Source organism: Copidosoma floridanum, unplaced genomic scaffold (assembly GCF_036245765.1).
Source record: "Copidosoma floridanum isolate Cflo_tuat_1 unplaced genomic scaffold, Cflo_Japanese_pri ptg000021l, whole genome shotgun sequence".
NCBI lineage: Eukaryota > Metazoa > Arthropoda > Insecta > Hymenoptera > Encyrtidae > Copidosoma > Copidosoma floridanum.
Window position 1 is genome coordinate 19,395,997 of NW_028321898.1, and position 25,571 is coordinate 19,421,567.

General features: G+C 36.5%; 1 protein-coding gene across 1 annotated transcript in view; it reads right to left on the minus strand.

Moving 5' to 3' along the window:
- The window catches only part of IP3K2 (Inositol 1,4,5-triphosphate kinase 2), a 107,366-nt gene that overhangs the window by 74,847 nt on the left and 6,948 nt on the right, over positions 1–25,571 (minus strand). Inside the window, exons 3-4 of the mRNA XM_089594441.1 lie at positions 25,243–25,564; positions 24,898–25,150 (exon numbers count right to left, since the gene is read on the minus strand). Of these exons, the coding sequence (XP_089450567.1) occupies positions 24,898–25,150; positions 25,243–25,564 (575 nt within the window). The remainder of the gene's footprint in view (positions 1–24,897; positions 25,151–25,242; positions 25,565–25,571) is intronic.

Below are 25,571 nucleotides of genomic sequence, written 5' to 3' on the forward strand. Positions count from 1 at the left end.
AGATGTTCCGAAAACTATTGCTCTCTATCTAAACTTAGAAAATCCAAACGGATACACTGGCCACTGTTTTAGACACAGTGGAGCCACTTCTCTTTCAAATTCAGGAGCAAACCTACCCATCATAAAAAAGCTTGGAGGTTGACGATCAGACGCTGTAGCTCAAGGCTACCTTCAATTTTCTATAAATAATAGAAAAAAAATTTTTGAAAAAATGTGTGGTACCAGTTGTTCAACATTCAAACCTAATTTAACAATGAATAATGAAGTAAATCAGATATCGACAAAACAATATGAAAACAATCAAGAACTAGCTGAAATATCTGAGCCATTTGATAGTATTTTAGAGGAAGAAAGCAGCATTAATAGTGAACCAGAAGAAAAAAAAAAATAACAAAAACCAATAATGAAAAATTTAAAAATGTACCTTCTGTAATTTTTCAAAATTGCCAAAATTGTGTTATTCATAACATAACTATCAATCACAATTATTAAAATATAAAGAGCAATGAATATATTATATTGTATCTAAAAAAAACATTTTAAATGTAATAAAATTTTTATTTTTTAAAATTAAATATGTATTCTCTTAGCCTTCTCTTTTAAATAATATCGACGTATTGAAATTTAATAAACTTTCAATAACCCATTATTGGAAACGTTCGATTATTCATCGTTCGTACGTTCGCACTCCATTAGGTTAGGACCAATGCTTAAGGAACGTACGGTTCGCGAGCGATTCATTTTTCCCTACATTATGCTATATCAACCTATTGAACAAACTTTCCTATACGGGATGACGAAAAATTGTATACGTCACTCGGCCGTAAGTGTCTGACGGACGGCCGCGTGATGTCGCCCTCGGCTTCGCCTCGGGCGACAACTCCACGCGGCCGTACATCAGGCACTTTACGGCCTCGTAACGTAATATACTATTACTTCCATAAGCTTAGAGCCGCAACACTGTCAAGACAACTATTAAAATCTTTCAATACTAATTGTACTTTTTTTTCTCTTTTTGTTGTAATTTGTTTTAAGTTGAAAATACAGTGAAAATGAAAGTAACCAGCGGAAAGTATCAAGGTCGTTTTAAGACGAAAATTATTAATGACTCTCTATTATTTTCCATTGCAAAAAGATTCTCGAGTCCGAACCATCCCTACCTCTCCTTTCACCTCCTTCGTCAAAACTGCTAGCCACGCAACAAAATAACTAGTTGCCTAACCGCTTGGGGTAACATAATAAATAATAAACTAAGTTTTTGGCCGTCACCTGAACCTTAACTGCAGGTCGAGTACGGGATAGATGAAACAATTTTCCCATCGGACGTGACAGCAAGACAGCGAAATATTGATGGATGTAAATAAATTATGAAGAAACAGTCATGCTCCAAACTACCAAGTTTGCATTTCAATATTATTTGATGACAAAGGAGCAAGTGAAAGGAGTCTATAGATATGTATAAAAAATAACCTCCTTGCAATATATATAGACATCAATGAAATAGAACGGACGATTAAGCATTTAGTTGAATCATGTAAGTAGGTAAACCGTGGCGGTTCTGGCAACCCCCCAGGGGTCTGATCGGGGTGTTCGATATTTCGCTTAAGTAAGAAGTTTTTTCGATAATCCCTATAAAATAACCAAAAATAACGATGATGCGCATGCGTAGTTTCGGAATTATCGCCGATAATCGACAAAAATGCTTACTTTTGCGAGATATCGAATGCCCCGATCAGACCCTTGCTCCCCCCTGAGGTGGTGGTGGGGGAGAGGCTCTATCTATAGCTGTGGGTGGAAGAGAGGCGGTGGTGGGGGGGGGAGAGGCTGATCGGGTGGTGGGAGGGGCACGGGCAGTATAGGAGAGGTAGTAGGGGCGGTGGGTGGTGCGGACTACTCGGGCGGTAACGTCGGGGGAAGGGGCCTCTTCCGGATGCTGTGACGTCGGATGGTACTGACGGCTCCCTTCCTTTCCAACCGCGAATCGAGCTCCGACGTCATCAGGATGGGTCTGAAAGGTGTAGGTGACAATCCCAACGTACAGCGCGAGAGGAAGATGATCAAGCATGAACGTGTATTTCTTATCAGTGGATGTAGCGGATCGCGTATCCCGTTTAGCTGCGACCAACGTTGGCTTACTCGACGCAGTACCTTGCCAAGTAATGGAGCTATAATTTCTTATCTATACGGATGTGTTAGCCGTGGCCGATGACTTTTCGCTTCTTATTTAGGCGTATAATGTACCAGTGTAATATTTTTTTCATAGAAAGAGCGGATGCAACGAGTCATGCTAGGATACACGTATGTGTAAGCCGTGGCCGATAACTCTTCGCTTCTTATTAAGGCGTATAATGTACCAGCGTCATATTTTTTTATCGAGAGCGGGCGTATCGAGTGATGCGAGCTGTCAGAGAAAGCATGTATACTATTTCATTACCAAAAGTAAATCGCGTCTCCCCTATAATTCCTCAAAGCTTGCTCACTCATTTTTTTTTTTTTTTTTTGACGCAGTACCTTACCAATGGATATAGCTATCATTTTTTATCTATTTTCTTTAGCAAAGCTTTCCTCGTGTAAGATCTATCACTTGCTCTTTCGCAGACGGATAGACTTTTTCATACTCGCACCCTCGCGATTGAGCCATGATAACGGGTCACTTTTATTTATACAACACATTGACTAAGCTCTTATCGCTCCGTCTGTCACATCTCATGCAACTGAAAGAGAGACACCCTTCTCTAAATAGGCAATCGCATAATACAGTATGAACACCTTATAAATATGCGCACTAACAAGTAAATATTTTTACGTATCAAAACGCGTACCCGCTTTTTATTTCAGCATAGGCATGTTTAAGAATGAATTCTACACCATGCTTTTGCTCTCTTATTATTGAGACGTATTGAATATCACTCTATATTGTAATTTTGTAAGCAAGTCTATTAGCTTAAAATTTTTGATAACAAAAAGATCTGCTGGAAAAGGCTGCAGTCGTTGATATGTTTCCAAGCGAGGAAGCAGTTGTCCCCCACGATACTCATACACCCGTTATCGAGAGTGCAACAGTGCCAATAGAAAACCCCAGATTTGACGCATTGTTAACGTTAAGATCTCGTCAACGATTTCCATTTAAGTGTGTGAGAGAAAATGTGATTGTGGAAATTTTATTGTGGAAAAATCACTCTAGATTTTTTCAGTTGTGGGACATTGCATTGAATCAAGTAAATCGCATGTATCCAAAACTGATTACGGAGAGAAATACATGGAGGAAATATCGCTCATACTATACGACTAAAAGCAATGCGAACCCATTGCACATGATTTTATATTTTGAAAAGGACACTTATACTCTTACGCTGCTGTGAACTTTCAAGGTACAGCGTGGAGGACAGAAGATTTATCTTCTGAAACGGTAGGTTATTCAAACACATTAAAAGAATATAATTCTATTGCATGACACATCTGCTGTCATAAAATTTATCTTAGTGTGTAATAAACTTAGAGTGTGGTGAAAAAAAGGGTATTGAGTAGTAGTACATGATAGTTTTTTTCACCACTATACATAAGACTTTCTCTGACATTTTTTATTACTCTATCTCAATATAGCCTTACCTAATAAAACATTTCAAACCTTTTTCTTTTACATTAGTGGTATTAGCAACAGTCAGATTAAAAGCCAACAGTTGGAGCAACTATAACAGTGGTAGGTAGATAACCTTCTATTTTATAAAAACAAAGTTATAGCTCTCCTACTTATTTTTTTACAAATAAATGTCATTTATTTCTTTTTTTTTTCTAGCAGTGGTATCAGCAGCAACCTTAGAAAATGTATTCTATACGTTTTTATTTTTATTTATTTCTGATAGACGTCATGCAATATTGTAATGAGATTTTGGATAAATATTCAACGTATAAGGATGTTAACAACTACGATTTACGCAAGCATATGTCACCTCAAGAAAAAGAAAAAAATTGTGTTAGAATGGATACATTGAAAAAAATTTTAAGTTCAAGAAATTATATTTATGTGAGGCTAGTGTGATATCCCTCACCCAGGTAGGCAGTGCTACAACTTAAGGTATCACCAGACATCATTGTGAAGTAAACATAAGGATATGAAAAAACAATTGTGCTGCTTATCACTTGATGGATAAAGCTGAAGCGACGGGAGGTTTCTAAGACGCAGTTATAGATTAGAATAAAATACAATTTTTTGTAGAATACATTTTTACTCTGATATGCAATGCAGAGATTCTTTAATGTTAAAATTAATATGAAAATAGATATAGAAATAGTAAAAATTGTTGTTGACTACAAAAGAATAAATTTGAAAATTTTACAAAGTGTTAGATGTAAAAGTTTTAAGTAATATAAAAATATACTTTTTGTATTAATCAATTTCATGCATACGATCGTTCGAACACTTTAAACAAAAAATTGTTTTAAAATAGGCAATGTTTAAAAATTGTTTTGTAGTATGCTGTTCCTTAACATTGACTGATAAAATTAATCTTCTTGTAATTGTTATGCGCTATTAATGTGTGTACGTTTTTTTATGGAATTGTTGTTTCTAAAACTTTCAACAACGACACCAATCAAGCTCTTTTCTTCACCCAAAAAACGAATTCTAATAAGGATGCTGTTAACGGAATACCTGTAAGTAAAATAAAAAGTTGCAATATCCATGATGATAATTTTTTAAATTACAATAAAACCATTTTGTTGAACTTCTTTTTTTATTCTTCAGCAGGGTCCAAAATTGAAACAGCAGGGACAAAAGCAGCAGCAGCAGCAGTGGCAGGTATATTGTGTTTTTAATTGAAATTTTTAATAAAAAAATGAGGTTTCATGATTTTTTTTTTTTTTTCACAACCGCATCCTCAACAGCAACCTCAGCCACAGAAGCAGCAGCAGCCGGACTCGATGCAAATTGGAGAGAATTGGTTGGGAGAACCAATTCTAATGAAATTAAATAGAGTTGGCGATAACGGTCAACCAATTTTTTTCACTCTTAGATGAGAGGAGTGATATTAGTTTATGTGTATTAATAAAATAATCACAAAAAAATATTGATTAGTGTTGATTTTTAATCTCCATCCTCTTATCCAAGAGAGCCAGGGACAAGGCCACGTAGAGATCTGCGTATTTATGATTATCACTACTGCTTCCACTTGCAGAGTCCACTTCGTCATAACTGACTTGTACTTGTGTTACTGTAACTACCTGACTTTAAACTCTAGCGCCTCATGTACATTGTAAAAGTCTTCACTGTCAATTATAAAAGCTTTTTTACTTACGTTATCTAGTGAGCAGCTGGTAAATAATATTTTAAGCAAATATTTCTTGTCAAAGACTCAAAAAAATTTTCCTCTTTCACATATTTTTATCAAGACATCGTACACACCATCAAACGCGTACATTTTGATTGAAGCTTAACTCAAACGGAAGTGTCTGAGTTTATTTGAGAAATTCAATGCCTTTAAAAAAACAACCAAAAAATTAATGCGTGCGTGCGTACACATGCACACATACAAAACTACATTTTACAGAGATTTTTTTAATGTTAAGCAAGTGCTTGCTTAAACTTGTTATGAAAATATTACCCCTCGTATCACTCGAGCTTACACACTTCCAATGTACGAAAATTTTTGCGTGTATGTGGGCCTCGTATCACTCGATGCACCCGCTCTTGCTAAGAAAAAAAATATTCTGCTGGTACATTATTTGCCTTAGTAAGAAGCGGTGAATAATCAGTCACGGCTAATGCATGCATGCATGCATATAGATAAGAAATGATAGATGTATTCATTGGCAAAGTACTGTGCCAAAATGAGTAGGCCAGTTTTGGGGCAGTTCAAAGAAATACGCAATCTGCTTTTGGTATTAAAACAGTATATATTCTTTCTTTAACAACTCGATAAGTACACAAGCTCTTGAGAAGAAAAAATGTTATGCTGGTGTATTATACCCCCAAATTATGAGAGAAAAAGTCATCAGCTACGACTGATGGTGCACGCGCGCCCATGTATGTGTGTGCGTGTGTGTGTGTGCAACACATGGGGTCACCCCCTTTGTTGGTCGTAGCTAAACGGGATACGCGATCCGCTTTTCCCAATGAAATTTTCTCTCCAACAACTCGATACGCCCGCTCTTGAGAAGAACAAAAAAAAAACAACGATTACACTGAGACTCCTAAAACAATGAGCAGAAGAAAAAAATAAAATCCGCTGATAAGAAATACACGTTCATGCTTGATCATCTTCCTCTCGTGCCGTACGTTGGGTTTGTCACCTACACATTTTGGACCCATCCTGATGACGTTGGAGCTCGATTCGTGGTCGGAAAGGAAGGGAGCCATTAGTACCATCCGACATCACAGCATCCGGAAGAGGCCTCCTTCCCCTGACGTTACCATCCGAGTAGTCCGCACCATCCACCGCCCCTACTACCTATACCGCCCGTGCCCTTCCTCCCACCGCTCGATCAGCCTCTCCCCCCACCACCGCCTCTTCTCCACCCACAGGTATAGCTAGAGCCTCTCCTCCCACCACTACCTCAGGGGGGGAGCTGGGGGGGTGCCAGAACATTCAAAATCAGCATACACAACGAATGGTACCCAATTTTTGTACAAAAAGCTTTTAGATTTAAATATACAGCTATTTTTTTATTTTTTTTTTATTAGGGAATATTATCTTGCATTTGTTGATATTTTTACAATCAACTCTATGAGCTTCTAATTTTAGATTCGTTCAAAAGTAGTGAAGGCATCGGTCACATATGTGCACGTGCAATATACCCTTGTCTACTCTGTGGATGGTTACCAAATTTTTTGTTGTGTTACTTTCTTTATTGTTGAGCTTTTGTTTTGTTTGTATCTGCAAACCCATTTCTTTAAAATCAGATCTAAGTCAGATCTCGATCTCCGCTTCAACGCACTTTTTCCTCCGCTCCTGACTTTCTTCTTTTTCCAAGGGTGTAAAGACTCTGGGCTCGTCTCCTGATAATGTTTCTTAACCAGTAAGAATTCCGCACTATCCCTTCCCTTGGGGATGTCTATGAAGATTTTCACCATCCTCTTAATAAAAAAAAAAAAAAAAAAAAAAAAATGTATTCTTTTATTTCTTGACACACTTTGACTTAAAATTTAAAACTATTCATTTGCATTGCTATGGAGCGTACAAGTCAATAAGTAAAGATTGAAATCAGTGAGGAGAATGATTTGTGGATATATTTTAACTTGATACCACTGTAAGATGTATAAGTTTCAGTGCAGGATGAAGATAATCAGATTCACTTCTAACCTTCCTCCAGGATGGCTATGTATTTAGCCAAGTATCTCAAGTATCTTGGTTTGAAGACATTTCAAGTCTTTCTTCTACGCGACCTAGTGAACAGAACACTGACAAAAACTTCTCAGCTATGGAAGCATCAGAGTCCGCCTCTGTTAAAAAATCATTTCATGTTTTACCTTCGGTACAAACATTTATGCAAGCTATACTTGAAACGTGGTAGTTACCAGCGTCACCAACGCCGTCATTTACAGCTCAATTCGAAAATGAGTCTCAGTTGGCTGTTCAACAATCAGATAAGGTTATTATTATTTTGAATATATTGTTGGGCCACGTAGAGCTGTATGTTCAGTATGAGGACTTGACCATTAATGTTAAAAACATTTTTTAAGAAGTCCATGATAATGGCAATACTAAATTGCCAAAATATTGGACAGATGTAATACCTTGTTATAATAAATAGTCCTGCTCAACCAACAAAATTATTATTGGTATGCATGTTGCAACGGGAATTATCAGATAACTGTCAAAAAATTATTACTATTCAACGGCAGTCGCATGATCAGACTTAAGGACAAAGTATTCCAGCATGGGGAGCAGTTTAAAGTTACTGTTTGTGATTATGCTGAAAACTAAAGATTTTGAAGATTTTATGCATTTTACTATCACACAGAATGTTGATTCTCACGTGTGGTTATTATTATTTCATTCATCGATGACGGAGTCAATGATTACTTTTTACCGAAATCCACCAGAAAAACGGCTAGGCTTAAATTTTGCTGTAAAAATGCTGGTAAAATGTGGGGATGGCTCAAATATAAAGGAATGGTTCTCCACAGAATCAACGAAAAACGAGGTAAAGGTACACAAATACCTTGAGTGAAATCCAAAGACCCGTCTGATTGTTAAAGATCATCGAGTTTTGTTTGAGAGGAGTAGAAATTTGACGGATGTCTCAATGAAAATTTTATTTAACAAAGTAAGAAAATTTCACTACTTTTCACCTTATAGATGATAATTATGTTTTCGAGATACCGAAAAAAGTCGTAGATGAATTGACGTCAGTAATGAAAATAGCTCAAGAATTCCCCATCTCAGAATCAAAAAATAAAAATGGGAACTTCACAGCTAAAAAAGATAATACTTTTTTCATGAATGTTTCAGACATCGATGTGATAGCTACAAATATGAATATGAATAGAGATTGTTCAGAAAATTTTGATTTTATGATTTCCACTACAAGTTTTCAGCACAGTCTGCTCATCAAAATTCCTGACAATTTACATATACCCTGGAATGCATACTTAAAGGTGAGAAAGTCTTACAAAATAACACATCCTTTAAGTCAAAAAAGTCTCGTTATTGTCTTTTCAACATTGATCCATCACAAAATCGATAATCGAATATAAATGGACTATAAAAAAATAAAAAATTTGTTGTTTTCATGTTATAATTGGTAGTTTGATACACCAGAAGAAAGATACGCTTACATTAAAATTATTGGTAAGATCCTTTTTTATGAGACAAACGTAATACTTCATACGTAATTAATGGTCATTATACATCAAATACTTAACCATTACATTTTTAACAAATGTACATGGATTACCCTAGTAATTATTATAATAGTCTTGTCGATTGTATTGACTTTTATCAACATTAGAAATGAAGACAAAAGAGAGTCAAGATGTACCATTTTATTAGAAAATTACACACAAATGTGGGGTGTATTCTGTCAGCATTAAGTTTCTACTACTCAGAAAGTTTGAGATGATTAAAGTTGTTGTAATTTATAGTTGGATTTCATTTAGTTAAATGATTTTTTTTTGGTAGCAGAGTCTATGATGCTGTTGGAGTCACCAGCATCACTAACGCCATAATTTACATTTCAATTTAAAAATAAACCTCAGTTGGCTATTCAAAAATTAGATAAAAGATAACTTCATGTATTTTATATGTGCATGCAATAATGTAACTGACTTATTAAGTTACATAACTTTTTTCAGCAGAAGAGTCTATGACACGAGGAAGACTAAAGCCCACCGTTGTTGACGAAGTTAGGAAAGAAATGTCAACTCCTGCTTCAGAAAACTCATCTGAAATAACCTTTGTCTCAAGAGGAGAAGCTTCGTCATTGCCGCCAGTGCAATCATTTGTGGAAGCTATGTTCGAGCCGTGGGAGTCGCTCATATGGATGGGTCAACAATCAGGTAAGGTATTACTAGTTACATTTTATATGTTATGATCTGGAAAACCGACGTCACAGTAGGAGTATATGCGTAGTAGTAGCAGACAAGAGGAGAGGCGATAGGCGGTACAATGCGCACCAATCCTACCTTATCCAAGGCCCTTGTACCGACCTATCCCTTCACCTATCCCTACTATAGGCAGCACGGCCAGCTCTTGACCGTGTGCAGCTGCTGGTATGTGTGTGTATCGACGCATACCTACGAAGGTAGTTAAAGTATCGAGGCAGCACGAATTGGCGGGCTGACGAGAGACATCTCGTTCTTGTCTGTTTCTCGTTGGGACGTGTGATCCGAAAGCTTTTTACGTTGTACGTTTCCACGGGCGTGTGTGCGAGATAATACTATTGTACTGCACCGAGCGACAACAGGAGACGCAGCAACCTGTTGACAACCCGGGCTGCTGCGACAACCTACACGCACACACTACCAAGGACTGTTGGGTCCAAGTGCCGACTCCTGCCCGTTGGATATCCCGGTGCCCGAAACTAGTGCTGCTGAAAATATCCCTGCAGTAGTGAAAACGGTAGGCCTATTTCCTTTATATCCCGTCCCTACCGCGTGAAAGCATTGTGCCGAGCAGCAACTGCCGAACCTGCACCCACAGGGCTAAGGCTGCATGAAGTCAGGCCAGGTCAGATAGTTAGGCAGGGTAATCTTTGTATAGAATTAATGTATTAAGTTCGGAGTAAATTTTAAATGCAAATAAATTCTTGAATATTGATCTCGCCCATTTGTGCATGTTTGATTGCCAGCTATCCATCATATCTGTTTATCTCTATAGTGAATATAATAAAGTAAAATTTCATATGTGCCGTGTCTTGCTGCTGACTGTAAGGTGAGCAAGGCACACGCATCACAATGTGTATGATTGAATGCAATTTGCGTTATTTATTAGTCTCCTGTTAGAAAAGAGCCAGAAGGCTAAGCTTCACTATTTATTGATTTAACTGAAGATGTATCCTCATCACCATAAACTATATGCGAAGTAAGTAAGATTATAAAAAAAAGAAAAATCGATCGCCAAACGTATTGTTAATTGTAAACTGTAACAAGAAAAAAGATTTAAAAAAAATAGTATAGAGTGGGAAGATACCACTAGCTCTGATGAAGATGTGACTAGCTGGGGCAGAGTGAGGTTTTAAAAACAAGTCGTATCATATTTTTCTCTTAGTTCTTCACAAAGTAGAAAAGTTACGAGCACTAGCAAAGAAGAAAAAAGAATTTTATTACCAGTACAGACTAGAAACAAAATCTTTATTTTCATCTTTCAATTTAAAAAAACGTGATTCATAGATACTCATCTAAGGAAAAGTCTTTTCAAAAGAGTATAGTGATTTAACAATATTAATTACATAATAGATATTCAAGGCTTTTATGATGCTGATGGAAAATTCATACCGAAAGAAGTTGGACTAGTCTCATTACAAAGAAACGTTGTGGGGCATTGGTTAATAAAACCTCCTTTCGTCTTCAATGATGTAACGCATGATATGAGAAAAAATAATAATTATTGTACTCTGGAAGGTCATGGGATTGAATGGTATGAAAGTGAAATTAAAATGTAAAATTTGAAGTATCATTTTGTTATCCTTGCTAAGATCTTTATAGAATACATGTGCATGGTAATCAGCCAAGTTTGTGAGATTAATATTCGGACAAGAAGCTCATAATATGTTTTGAGCGTGTCTTTTCTTGGAAAAATTTGAGAATGCAGACTCTTTTCCCGCAGCCTATGAAGGAGCGTGAGACTGCAAAACACAACCTTCAGTTTTAAATTGAAGGCACGGTTAAATGACAGTAATAATCATTTAACAGTGACATTGACATAATAGTTTATGATTACGATTACGATAGAGAAACTGTTATTAGTAATAGAGACAGCGATAGAGAAATTAATTGAAAGAACAGCCTGGATTGTGTTTTTGTTTCAATATACTTAGTGTCCCATTTATATAAAGCAATGAATTTTTTTACGTTCTATTGTTTTTCATATGACTTTAATTACTGTAAATTCAGTCACATGACTTTGAACAAATGTCACTATTAATAGAATACAATTGTGATGTAAAAGGGGAAGCGCCTTTCGTATTTATTTCTGAAGAAGTCGACTTTGGTTTCGACGAAACGTCAAATATTTTGTTTGATAAAAATGTGCTCCCTTTTACCAAGTTTTTATATTTACTTGTACCTTATGAAATTTACCTTTTACTCCTGTCACAACTACTAACGAATCTATATTCACTACAAGCGATGATCCTGCTCAGTGGGTCATTAATGAAAAAACAATTAATTCGATCTTAAAGCGAGGATTCAAACAAAATGTTGATTTTGATTTTCCATAGCTAAGTTATTCATATAGGTACGATAGATACCGGTACATGTCGAAAAATCTCTTTCATCGAACCCTTGCCAACGGTGAAAAACAACTTCGGTCATGGTTGATATACTCTACAAGTGTAAATGCAATATTTTGTGGTCCATGCAAACTATTTGGAGAAGAACAGCCATTGACAACAGGATTTTGAGATTGGAGTAATGTTTACAATAGAATAAAAGAACGTGAAGAATCTTCTACGCATCAATCAAACGTAATTATTCACATTCAAGGATCTAAGACAGCTCAAAATATTGATGTCAACTTGGAAAAGCAAGCAAATTGTGAAATGAAATATTGAAAAAAAGTTTTAAGGCGTGTAGTGGCAGTAATTAAAGCATTAGCCTCCCGTGGATTGGCGTTTCGAGGAAGTGATGAACGTTTTGGTTCTCTTCACAATGGTTACTTTATGATGCTTTTAGAACTTTTAGCTGAATTTGACCCTTTTTTAGCTGAGCATATTAAGTTGTATGGGAATGCAGGTAGGGGTTTAGTGTCTTATCTGTCATCAACTATATGTGAAGAGTTTATTGATCTGATAGCGAAGCAAGTTTTGTAAAAAAGTGCTTTCGATATTAAAAGAGCCAAATACTTTTCAATTAGCATCGATTCTACGGCTGACATATCCCATGTTGACCAATTGATTGTAACTATACGCTTTGTAGATAAGACTGGGACTCCACAAGAAAGATTCATTAAATTTATCCCTCATTGTGGACATAAGTCCAAAGTTTTAGCAGAAGCGGTTTTTTGTGTAGTAAATGAACTTGATTTGGACATAAAAGATTGTAGAGGGCAATCATATGATAATGCCAGTAATATGAGTGGTCATTACGCAGGCCTTCAGGCACTCCTAAAGGAGAAAAATCCTCTGGCTGAGTACGTTACATGCTCAGCGCATTCGCTTAATCTCGTGGGTAATTACGCTGCAGAATCCTGTCCAATGGCTGCAGATTTTTTCTCCAATGTTCAAAAAGTGTATACTTTTTTTTCCGATTCAACACGCAGGTGGGAAATTTTAATGTCAGCATTAAAATCAAAGGGCCACTGTTAAAAATCTGTCTCAAACAAGATGGTCGGCCAGACATGATGCTTGCAAAAGTTTGAGCGAGTCATTGCTAGAAATTTTGGATGTCTTGAAACGTTTTTCTGAAGATAAATATGAGAAGCCACTTGTACGTTCAGAAACGTTAGGGATGTATACATTTTTCGATTCACTTGAAAGCTCCTTTATGGCAGTGTTTTGGAGTGATATATTAAATCGATTTGATTGCGTAAGTAAATCACTACAAAATCCGTCAGCTGACTTAGCAAAAGTCGTTGAATTATATGAATCTCTGATAAGTTTCGTTTTGGAAATGCGCAATTCAACGATGTTTGAGTCATACGAAGGTAAAGCAATTGAAAAAAGAAAAATTATTTTAACAAAATTTTTTTTTTTCACGTCTCAAATCTGCCACCCTTCAATATCTGCCACCCTTACGGCATGGCGTTGCTGCCGTATGCGGTAATACAGCCCTGCTTGCAGGCACAATACTCAGCTGGATCATGCATTGCTCCAACTATCCAGGAAAAACCTGGCTTTGGGAAAGCTATCCACCTGTCTGCTAGCATATGTCTGGTTACCGCAAAGGAAAATTATGGACCAAAATAGGAAAGCTAGTCTGACTCAAAGGGAACAAACTGGCTCTAGCAGAATGACTATGGATAAGCTCGTAAAATAGCACGGCTGACCCAGCACGTCAAGGGGAGGAGATTTCCACGAATATGGCACAGGCTATTGCCCCCTACTCATAGGGAAGCAGCCCTATATCCTCGCGCTACGGCTACCCCCTACTACCCCCAGGGGCCACCCTAGGGGAAGGGGAATGTGAGCCAGAACCCTCCCAGTAAACCAACTGTCAGAATTATGAAATAGTTACTCCATGATGCTGACACCGATTGTTAACGTCTTTAAATAATTCCTACGATGCTTTTACATATTTTTAAGCTATCTGACAACGAGAATTAAAGCGCTTCCTAGTGGTGGTGCAATAAAAAAAACTATTGTATGGGAAAAGCCAGTCTAACATTCAGTACTAGAGCAGGGAGCACAGATAAGCTTGTACAATAACACGGCTGACCCAGCACATCATCATCACGAGCGTGAGCACTTATACATCCGTGTACACTTACTCTTTCTATTTTACTGATGTCTTGATATATAATAACTTCAAAACTGTTAGCATGCACGTGGGTATATACATGCTTGTGCATATGCGTACATTTTTCATGCATGTGAGTAGTTAGGTGGTCAAAGGGGTCAATCCTAAAGCTAGTCTGGGGAAAAATCCAACACTAGAAGAATGAAGTGCGGATAAGCTCGTGTAACATTATGGCTGACCCATGAGCACTTACACACACGTACGTACACATGTGCGCTTGTCACGGCACAGGCGATCACCCCCCTCCACTTGGAGCAGAGATCCCCATACGCTCATACTACAGATCCCCACCTCAGGTGCCACCCTTAGGGAAAGGGGGACGTAAGCTAGAACCCTCCCAGCTTACTAACTTACGTGTACTCCAAAACTTTTTAAATTACAGCTTAAGTGAAGATGTAAAGTTGGAAGTAGTTTTTGATAAATTAAAATGGGAACTCTGCCTGAAAAGGCTGTTGCATGTTACTGAACTCTCGGTTGACATTACAAAATTAACGAATGAAGACGTGATTCACCATGATAAGTTGAAGGTCAGCAACATTATGTTAAACAGAATAGCGGAGGGATATCATCTCAGGACGTTCCGTTTTCAAGATCCGGTTGCGATGTTGGAAATCCTGAAAAAGTTTGAGAGGAGAGATACACCCCTCACAACGGCCATAATTCGGGAAAAGCTGCATGAAATTAAATTTAATAAAGAAAAAGGATACAGTACCTTTAAATTTGTTTGTTTATTTTGCAAACTTAAATTACTTTTTTTCGTTTTAGCTCGACACAACTTTTATATCTGCATCAGCATTAGGAAAAAAATAGCTACGACAATAAGCAGTAGCAGGCAGTGGGCCATAAAGCTAGAAGGACTAAAGTATCCCATGAGACCTATCCAGCAGCATCAAAGGTTAGTTATCGTATAATAAGAATATTGAGGAATGGACAGAAGATGATAAACCAGAACTAGATATGAGAGTCCAAATCTTGCTAAAGCAGCAGGAGTTAAAATTAAGGGCAGGTGAAATCATAAAAATGATGAAGGTACGGTTAAAAATAATCGAAAAAGATTGGATGAAAAAGAGAAGCGTCAAGCTGCCCAGCTAAAAAAAAGTGATGGAATCGAAAGAGAAGAAAAGTAAGAGAGAAACTCTTGAAGATAAAGAAAAAAATATAAATTTAAAAAAAAGTTATAGTAGAATAATGAACAGTATATTTGTAATTTTGTAAGTACTGTTACGTGGGAAACAGAGACTCGTTGTGGTTTTTTTATGTGAACGGTACAACGTCAGTATAAGAAATGTTCGAAGGACGTGTCTGCGTGTACTGCCTTTTATGCTTATCATGAACAGATTGCTGTGTTCCCTTTTCTGTATTCCCTTTCTTTAGACACGTGTTGGACGCTGTGTGTTGTTTATAACAGGAAGGCGTATAATATAGTGTCGCGGATTTTGTGGCTGACCGGCCCTTTTTCCCTCTCCCCTTTTTTTTTGGTCATTTTATTACTTCCCATGCTAGCCCTCTCTTTTACATTTTCCGAGGGAGGTGGAATGTAAGGATCGTTGGATATTTTGGTTTTTACTTTTCTTCATTACTGCTTACCCTGACTTTGTCGTGCTAAGTTGACCTCAGTGCTTCCTGCCTTCCTTTGTCCGTGGAGTATCCAGTGTTTGTTAGTTTTCGGTGTCCGTTAGTTTTCGGTGTCCGTTCTGCTTTTATTTGGTGCGTTGATCGTACTCTCTTCTATTAACAGTCAACCATTTTTACTTCTTCTTTCATTTTATTCTTTTTTTTTATTCCCTTTTTTTTATTATTATGGCATTATTCGCGAGTGCGTCCGAGTTTGTGCGCCAGCTGCGGGATTTCGTGAGCTTGTCTCACGATGGTAAAAGGCAAATAATTTATATCCAGCTCATTATTACACAAAGCCTGGCCTAACATGGGACGCGATGTTGAAATTTACGAATGTGAGTAATATGTGCAAAGTATTAAGATCGTTACACATATACAATTTATAAATATATAATTATAATTACAGGTAAAATTATAACTGCTGACTGACATAGATATGGTTATGTTTATTGACCATGGAATGTTAGTCCAGTTGGTATTTTGAACGTGGCAGATGATGGAGAAATAGGTTACATACTTGAAGTGGATCTTGACTATCCTAAGACTCTTCACGATGTGCATAAGGATCTACCCTTCTGTGATGAGCATATCACACCTCCAGCATCCAAGCAAAAAAAATTGATGACTACACTATACGATAAACAACGATGTGTGATCCACTATCACGTGCTCAAACAAATCGTTAGCCATGGTCTTCACATGAAAAAAGTTCATAGAGTTTTACAGTTCAATTAAAGTCTGTGGTTGAAGAAGTATATAGACTTTAACGGTGAAAAGCGTAAAAACGCAACAAATGACTTTGAGAAAATGTTGTACAAATTGTTTCATAATGCTATGTATGGAAAAACGATGAAGAATGAGCGCAAACGTATTGATAAAAAGCTTGTTAATAAATGGAAAGGGCGTTACGGTGCTGAGAATTATATCGCTCGACCGAATTTCCACAGCTGTGACATATTTGATGAGCAGTTAGTGGCTATACAATTATTACGCACCGAAATCAGCATCAAGAAGCGAATATATGTTGGATTGAGTGCCTTGGACCTATCTAAGACGTTTATATATCAATTTCATTATGACTTTATGAAAAGTCAAATGGCAGATCAATTCAAACTTTTATACACAGACACCAACAGTCTTCTGTATAAAATATCAAATTATAATATCTACAATGTGATGCGCAAGAATATCATAGAATCCAATACATGGGACTATCCTATCAATCATTTTAACGTGCCTCGTAGTAATAAAAAAATTGTTGGCCTCATGAAGGATGAGTGCAATGGAAAAGTCATGTTGGAGCTCGTAGGATTGAGGAGCAAAATGTATAGTGTAAGAATTCAAGACCAAAAGCCATTAGAGAAAGCCAAGGGTGTCAAGAGCTCAGTAATAAATGCTATGATAAACTTTGATAATTACATCAAGTGCTTATGCAAAAATACTAGTATGACTCGAAAGAAAAAAGTATCAGGTCACAGCATCATCAGCTCTTTACTGAAAAAGAAACGAAAATTGCGCTTAGGGCGCATGATGACAAACGCTATTTTCAATCTGGTTCTACAGACATCTTACCATGAGGTCATTACAGCATAGTGGAGAGGGGATTAGTAAACCAAGGTAAAGAGCTAGAAGGGAGAAGACAGCCAATCTGATCGAAAATGAAGAAGTAGGGATAGAAACAGCAAATCAGAATAAAGAAACAGAAAGAGAGAAGACTGCCCACCTAAGACCATCAAAAATAGAGGGGGAAGTTGCAGTGGATGGGCAAGCCACAATGGAGGGGCTAGCTTCATATAAGAAAGTGTCACAGTCACCAGAGCTTATTATACCATCAACTAGAGGTTCAAATAGGACTGGACTGAAAAGACAACAGGATCCTCTATCGCTATCAGTAGTCATTTCTGACAACGTTACACCAAGTAAAAAGCCTTGACTTCTCACAGGTTAGCATGATTTTTTTCCAACTTTTTTCTTCAAGTAAGGAAAAAAATTTTTGAACAGCTTAAATAATAATTATTCATGAAAAATGTTACAGGTGGATCTTGCAGAACTCAATAACATCGCTAACATAGGTTTTCTGCCAAAGAAAAAATTTTTGAGATGATTCCACATAAGAAATATATGGTGACCAAACTGAGGAAGGTTAACACTAGATTTGGGCCAGCAGTAGTAGCTGAGTTGGCTGACGATTTTCAAATCTTTTTACCGTTTAAAATATGCATAGCTCTGTATGATAATGATGACTTTTATAACAACTGATGGATGCTGTTAATCATTTAAGATTATTTTTAATGTACAATGGAAAACATATTGTATTTTTTATGATTAAGAATAAGTAAATAAAATGACATATTAAACAAAATTTCTTTTACATATTTTTGAAAAATTGAAAAAGTTTTATTTTAATAATTTACTTGATCCATTAAATACAAAAATATTTTCTTACTTATTATGGAAAATGAAAAAAAAAAAAAACGTTTCATAATTTACGCTTAACAATATACCTTGACAAATACGAAGCAAATCAAGGTCCACAATATATTGGAGAATGGACGTTGGTTAGATTTAATGACTGAAGAACCGATTGATAAATATCAAATGGACATGTCACTAAATAAATTCGGTCTCATGTTACCCTGAAAAGAACAGCCATGTACCGTTCCATACACTGAGTATGAGGCCAAATATTACCAGCTATGTGATGCAACAGTTGCTGCAGCAACCTTAAATGCCACAGCAATCATTGAAGTAGAAGGGGCAAATCAACTATCAACACAAAACGTCTATGCGCCGAATAAGAATGTAAAATTAACTACAAAAGTGGAAACCCCTACAAAAGATAATGAAGAGAGACCTGATCTAATACTACAATTTGTGAGAGTAAATCGTACTGGGACTATAAGCATATATATATATATACTTATAAGCATCCTTATTAAAAAACTTTTCGATACAAACTGTATTGTTGAATTTTTCCAATACAAATATCCCATACAGAATATTTATTTTTCAACTAAGAGACAAACATGGGAATATGTTATTCCCGTTCATATAATATACGGATTCGCTGAGTGGGTGGAAGACATGCGCCAAATGTAATATATTGTATAACTCAGCAGCCAAAAAATGTGAGCACTAAAAAGGCGGAAACAGAAAACATGGCCAATGAAAATAACTCTCCTAAAGACCATGACCCACTACAATGGAAAGTGATATCTAAGTTGCCGGTCATTATGAATCCGGATGATTGCACCCGGTTGTTAATGACTTTTGGTCCCCTAAGCCATCTGAACTACCACCCATTAGATGCCGTGGGCGATGATGGAATACAACTTTATCTAGGCTTTGCTACATACTGTGAGGAAGAATCAACAAAAAGAGAGCATAAAACTTTTTACGAGAAGCACAAGCTTCTAAAACTTACAGGCTTACAAGCTTCAAAAATGGATCAATTTCAAAAACGCATTCAGAACAATGGTAGATGCATGGACTGATATCGATCTCCTTGTTAAATATTTTTATTTACAAAACGCGTTACATAGAGAGGCTTTGAATAAATTTTCAATTTTCGATGTGACTGCAGAAAATTATTAAACACGTGGAAAGTACTTTTCAATTCTTACAATCAGAAAAAGGGTCTCACATCAAAACATTTAAATGCTCTGATGACTGTCATCATCAAGCAGTTGGAGGTTGCCAACGCACAGGCGTTGTCAAGATTAGTCAATGACACCTGCCAGCATCTGAATATTTTGTATTCGTTAGGTGTAAAACTAGACGAATCGATGATCCCGCATTTTTTGGAGCGGGAAGTGCCAATCCGTATCCAACTCAAATCCCTATCCAGCAAAAATCAGGAGTGCGAATCAGGAGAGGAGGCTGAAGCGTCAAGGAGATCGGGAACTCGAAACGGTTGCAAAAAAGACAAAGAATACGGGACAGTTGCGATTGACGGTCATAGAGACTAACACATTTAAATGTTCACGCTGCGGAGAGGCATACCGCTTTTATTCTAGCCCGGACTACAATAAACTAAGAAGTGAAGAGCGATGGAAATTTGTTCAATTCAAAAAATTGTGCCAAAATTGTGTAGGCGTTCACTCAGGGAATTGCAGGGTGGGATCGTGTAAGACATGCGGAGATCGGCATCCCATATCTCTCCATCGTGACTTGAAAAATACGAAGCCGAGCGCGTTACTGGGAGTGGGCAAGTTAGAGACGATCACCTGAGCAGCACAATTTTTTGGCTCCACGGTAAGGATGTCGTGGCTTACGAATTGAATACGGTTACTGTAGAAGTTGCATCTGTTCCATATCTAACTATCTAAATGCTACATAAATGAGCTGACGACGAGAGAGACAAATTTTCTCTGGCGTCAAAGATTCTTAAGCGTGAATTGTATGTGGATGATCTGTGGACTTTATGCTTTAAATAATTTACACGACAAGGTATTGGATTTAGATTCCATAGTAACCAACGAGTTATTGTTGAACGTACCAAATGATCCTAACGATTTAGTGGCCATTACGCTGGCACATTTATTAATTAGAAGACCGTTGAATTTTTTGCCAGAGGCTGCTTTTTCTTGTGTTCCAAATAATGGACTATCAACATGGCGTTTCATCACGACAGCATGACGGGATTTTTGGAAGCGATGGCACTTGAAATCTCTTTACGAGCTCCAACGTCGACAAAAAAGGCATAAGTTTAATCACGAGATCGATATTAAAATATGAGGACCAGACTGGTGGAGGTGCTGGTACGATTTTCCGGTCAAATCATTATGATAATAATGGTTAAAAGATAATTAACTAAACAAAAGAGGGAACTGGTGCTTAACTAGCCAATCAGTAATCGTTGACCGACGGCAGGCGATTGATCAAGGATTGTTGCTAGGGATAGGAAAAAGTAGTTGGGCTCAGTAGTAGCAGATCTGAGTCTTTTTGCGTGGTTTTAGTTTTTTTCCTTGGATAACACGAACGAAAAAATTCTGCACGTTTATTGAAAGGATTTGAGTGATTTGTGACTTTGCCTTTTCCCGTGAATCTTGTTGACCGGGAAAGGGGTCATTGGGTCTTGACTAGCTGAGTATGATCGGTAGCTGCAACGGTTGAGAGAAAACTGGGGCTGGAGCTGATATCGAGTACCAGGAACCCCAAGGCATTATGCAATGGCTTTAAATGTGCAAAAGGTGCGCGAGACAGTGAGAGTGATGTGTTTGCATACCCATCTCTTTAGGTTAGTGGCTTCTCGGGAGTATGTTAGTGGTTACGCAATACATGGCTAACTGACTCGTGTCGTGAGGAGCACTTCGTGCCCTCCTTGAGCAAACCGGGTAGTGGCTGTGGGTTCGGGGTTAGTGGCTCCTTGGGGGCATTGTAGTAGCTTCTTTGGGGTGGTGGGGAGAATTTTAGTGGCTCGTCGAAGGAGCCACTGGCATTATTATAGAGTTGAAAATAATCCACAGCTGTGCAGGGTACTTTAGGCTACGGCGCTGAACCACGGTGGTCATACCAGACAGGCTGGACAGCACAGCTGTATCCGTAGCGTTGTACTCGGGGTAGTTTTGAGCACGTGCCTAGCTGGCTGGGTACAACGTTACAAGATTCATGATCGTTACAGTTTAAAGTAACGAGAATAAATTACAGTATTATAGTCGACGTTTATAGTTTACAATAGAATACATCAAGCCGAAGATAAATAAATTCAAAACCGTCTTAGCAAGTAAAACTCATTCTCGTGAACACAAGCTGCTGTGGGAGCGATCTCGTACTTTGTTTACAGTTTGGAGAGTATTACCTCTCCCAAGTAGACGTTAAATAGGTTTAAATTGAAAACATTTATAGCTGCTAATAAGGTGCCGAGTATTCTGGGTCAATTGTAAAATTTATCTAAAATAAAATACATAGCCACTGATATCTCGATAAAATTAAGTTCATATTAGAAGCATATTCACGCAGTATCATTATTGTTTTGTATTAGATTATTTAGTTTTTGAGGATAATCTATACTTATAAGTACCTCAATAAAATTATGTTTATTGTAGAATTGTAGAAGCGTATTTATGATATAATTTTTACTCAATGAAACTAAGTTCTTAGTACAATGAACTTGTTGTTGTGTTCTTGCAGTGGAGTTCAAATATTGTATCACAAGATAAGAGAATATATTAATAAATGTACATTCATTTATTTTTTCGTTGAACACAGTCACGACCTTGTCTCTCCTCCTTGTTTTTATTTTAATCAATACAGGCTGCATATTTATTCAGTGAGTAAGAATCAACGTCACACATACGTGGTTACACATAAATTGCCTCTCCATAAAAAAGGCAATTTACAAAGTAATAACTTTGACATTGGGTACGCAAACGACAACGATAAAGTGATACCTACTAAGATCCGAGGAAGTAGAATAAGTTAGTGGAGAAACTCCAGACAAGAAACTTTTAAAGCTTGACAAAATAATATTATATGATTATTCAAACTCACTGGCCGAGAACCTATTGTTCTTTAGAAAGTTCGTGGAAAGGGCTTAAACATTAATTTAGTCAAAGAAAAAATTGAGTTATTGATTATTGAGATATAAAATTGAGAAATAATTTAGTTAACATAAAATGTAACTTATAGCAAAATTTTTGAAAAGCATAATTATATACTACATGAACATGAAATATACACACTGTCATCCAGACAAAATTTTAATTACAAAAATGTAAATACTGATAAAGAATATCTTTTTCAATCTGTAAGGGATTTGAGTATGTTAAATTATTTATCAACTCGTTTAATGACAAATTCAAAAACGCAATGAGAAAAGAATTTACAAGCATCTTGACTAAAAACTGTTTTAATAATAACAGATACTCTTACATTCACAAAACTATACAGTGACATAGAATTCACTAACAGTTTTTTTAAAGCCAATAAAAAATTATCAGTAATCAAGTCTGATGAAGATAGTGCAATTGTTGTAATCAACAAAAATAAATATTTTAAAAGTACACTTAAGGAATGGTATTCAGCAAAATTGTCAGGAATGTATGTTTGTAAATAACACTAAATAACAATAAAATAATACTACTAAATAATACTTTTCACATAACTCTTTTTTTTTACACACAGAAAATTAACGCATTAAGTCAGATTAAAAGCATCAGACTGAAGAAATCTACACTAGAATACTACTTTAAAGGAATGTAGTACTTAAAAGTTAAAACCAATTGTCTGTGATTGTAAGATCCAGATATTTACAAGTTTCATCATTTGTTAGTGCTATTTAGCAGAAATAAAAAAATACGTACCCTTGAAATGTAATAAGGTTTAATCGTGGAATGAGTTGATTCATGTAAAAAAAACTCAAAAAACGTAACATGAGTTTGTTACATGATAAAATCGTTCTATGTCTACCATTCCCGATAACAGCTTATTGACGAAATTTTCCGATTACGTGCTAAATAACTACTTTGATGAGGAGTGCCAATTTCCGCCACGAAATTTTTATACCTCGCATTCAAACGCTCATTTGTGCACAGATGTAATGAAAAAGATTCAAAGCACCACGTACTTAAAATTTTCTGACTCCTCAATATTTGAAAGACCGCCGTACTGAATTAGATAGTAACCAATTAATAACCTTAAAGTTTCTAAAGAAAATTTGTAAATAATCACTACCTGTTCCAATTATAAATAAACGGACATAGTAAAAGTATGTTTTCAATGTTGATAGTATTATGACAATTTAAATTAACTTCAAAGCCATATGTGTCTGGGTATGTCACTATTTATAGAAAATATATTATTTTTAATATCCCCGGCTTATTTATTTGTTTTATTTGATATTTTACCTTTGGCGTTTTTAAAAGGTTTCGTTTGACGCTTTTGAAAGGTGTAAGTTAACGTTTTTTAAAGGTTCAATTTGGCGCATTTGAAAGCAAAAATTTATGATTTTGGCACTTTTGAAAGCCACCGATAAAATCATGTCATGAATTAAAGTACTCAACTAAATGATAATTACGTATAATCGTCACGTAGAAACGTTAGATTACTATTTAAATTTGAATTACAAAATTGTTAACATTTCATTTCATAAAAGTATTATTACGTAAACAAATTTGTATTATTTTATGCCACTTTATATTATTTTATTACGTAACAAGAAAATTTTATCCTCTTCAGGTCAGTAGGATTTAAATTTCTTCAAAAAGAACCGGTTCTTTTACTGAGCACAGCTATTTTTTTCAGAATTACATAACACTGTAATGTCTCTATAGTGTTGTGTGAATCTATTTAATTTTTTTCGTGAAAATTACCATCCTGTAACTTTAATCGAATTTTTATAATTAAAAAATAATTTCTAATAACAAATTTTTCTTAGTTTTCAGCTATTCTTAATATATAAAAAATGGAATTAGTACGATTTTTCTCACAAAATTCTGGGTTATCGACTAGCAATGTACAAAATCGCTTTAAATAAAAGTTGTTTCCAAAGTATTGAAAAAAGAAGGTTCAAACTTATGTGTACAAGTAAAAATTCAGAGGTACTTGCGCTGAGAGCATGGTTTGATTTTCAAATTGTGGAATCTGTGAAGTCAATATCTCTAGGTCACATAAATTAGTATGAAGGGTGGAAGCTAACAAAAATATATAATTTGTTAAATAACAGACAACCGATTTTATATTCGCATGGTATGTACGAATACACACCGCCAATGGACAAGGGCAATAAGTAGCAGTTATCTAACATGCTTACAATTATAACTTTCATGAGTGCCATTTTTTTTGCACACAGCTGCTTGACTAAATCCCTTCCCAAACTATTTCCGTTTCGTATTGAGGGTGCACATTTCTTAATTCTTACGTACGGTTATTAGTAACAAAAATTTTAATACACTTTGGTCGATTTACATATGGGGTATACTGTACTTTTGGAAGTTAAATTTTTTTTTTATTCACCAAAGGTAACTATTATTTATTTGTTAAATCGATGGACATTGAGATGACACCAATATTTGTATGGTACGTGCTTACCCGCAAATCTGAAGATCTCTTATCTACATTATCGGCAGAGACTTTCGTTCAGCTAACAATGGATTTTCCTACCTAACTCTCAGTCGATTAAAAATAAAAAAATTGCGCACTGCTATTTAAAAACAACCACTTCTCACCTGAGGCCGTTTGACTTGCCGCAGTTCGGTGACCTCGAACTCGTCACCACTTAAACTCGAGAGCGTGGAACAATCCGAGATCTTTCGAGGTGGTAGAATGTCGAGAAACTCGATCGATGCTGTTGACGATGTCTTTTCTTTTTGATCTCCCAGCGTCTTGTTCGATTCTTCAGTGTTGACCGGTAATTTTGAATAGTACGGACTCGGTGAACCCAGGCACGAATTTCGCCGGCTTTTACCGTTATTTGTGTGCCTGTCGTAAATGGTAGTAAATTATATGCATTAATTATTGGTTCAACTTACGAAAAATAACTCGTGTCAAGTATAAATTATACACGTATGTACCTGGATATGTTGAGGCTGCCGGGTCCGATACAAAGGCAGCACGAATCGGAGTGTCTACGATTCAGGCAGATCTGTTGCAGCAAGTGGTTGTCAAGGCTAGGCAAGGGATCGGTAAAATCTCGGCCCTCGTCACAGTCAAGGCAAGAACAACTACTTGCCTGGCTGGGGGTGTCACTACTCAATATGCAGGCATCCAATTTTTCCAGGTCCGAGTCACATCGCTCCGACCTCTCGTCGAAGTACGAGTAGTCCGAGTAGTCGCTCACCACCACACTCGGCGTTCTCCAATACCTCGGCCTGCCCTCGACACTGCTCTCGCTTTCTACTCC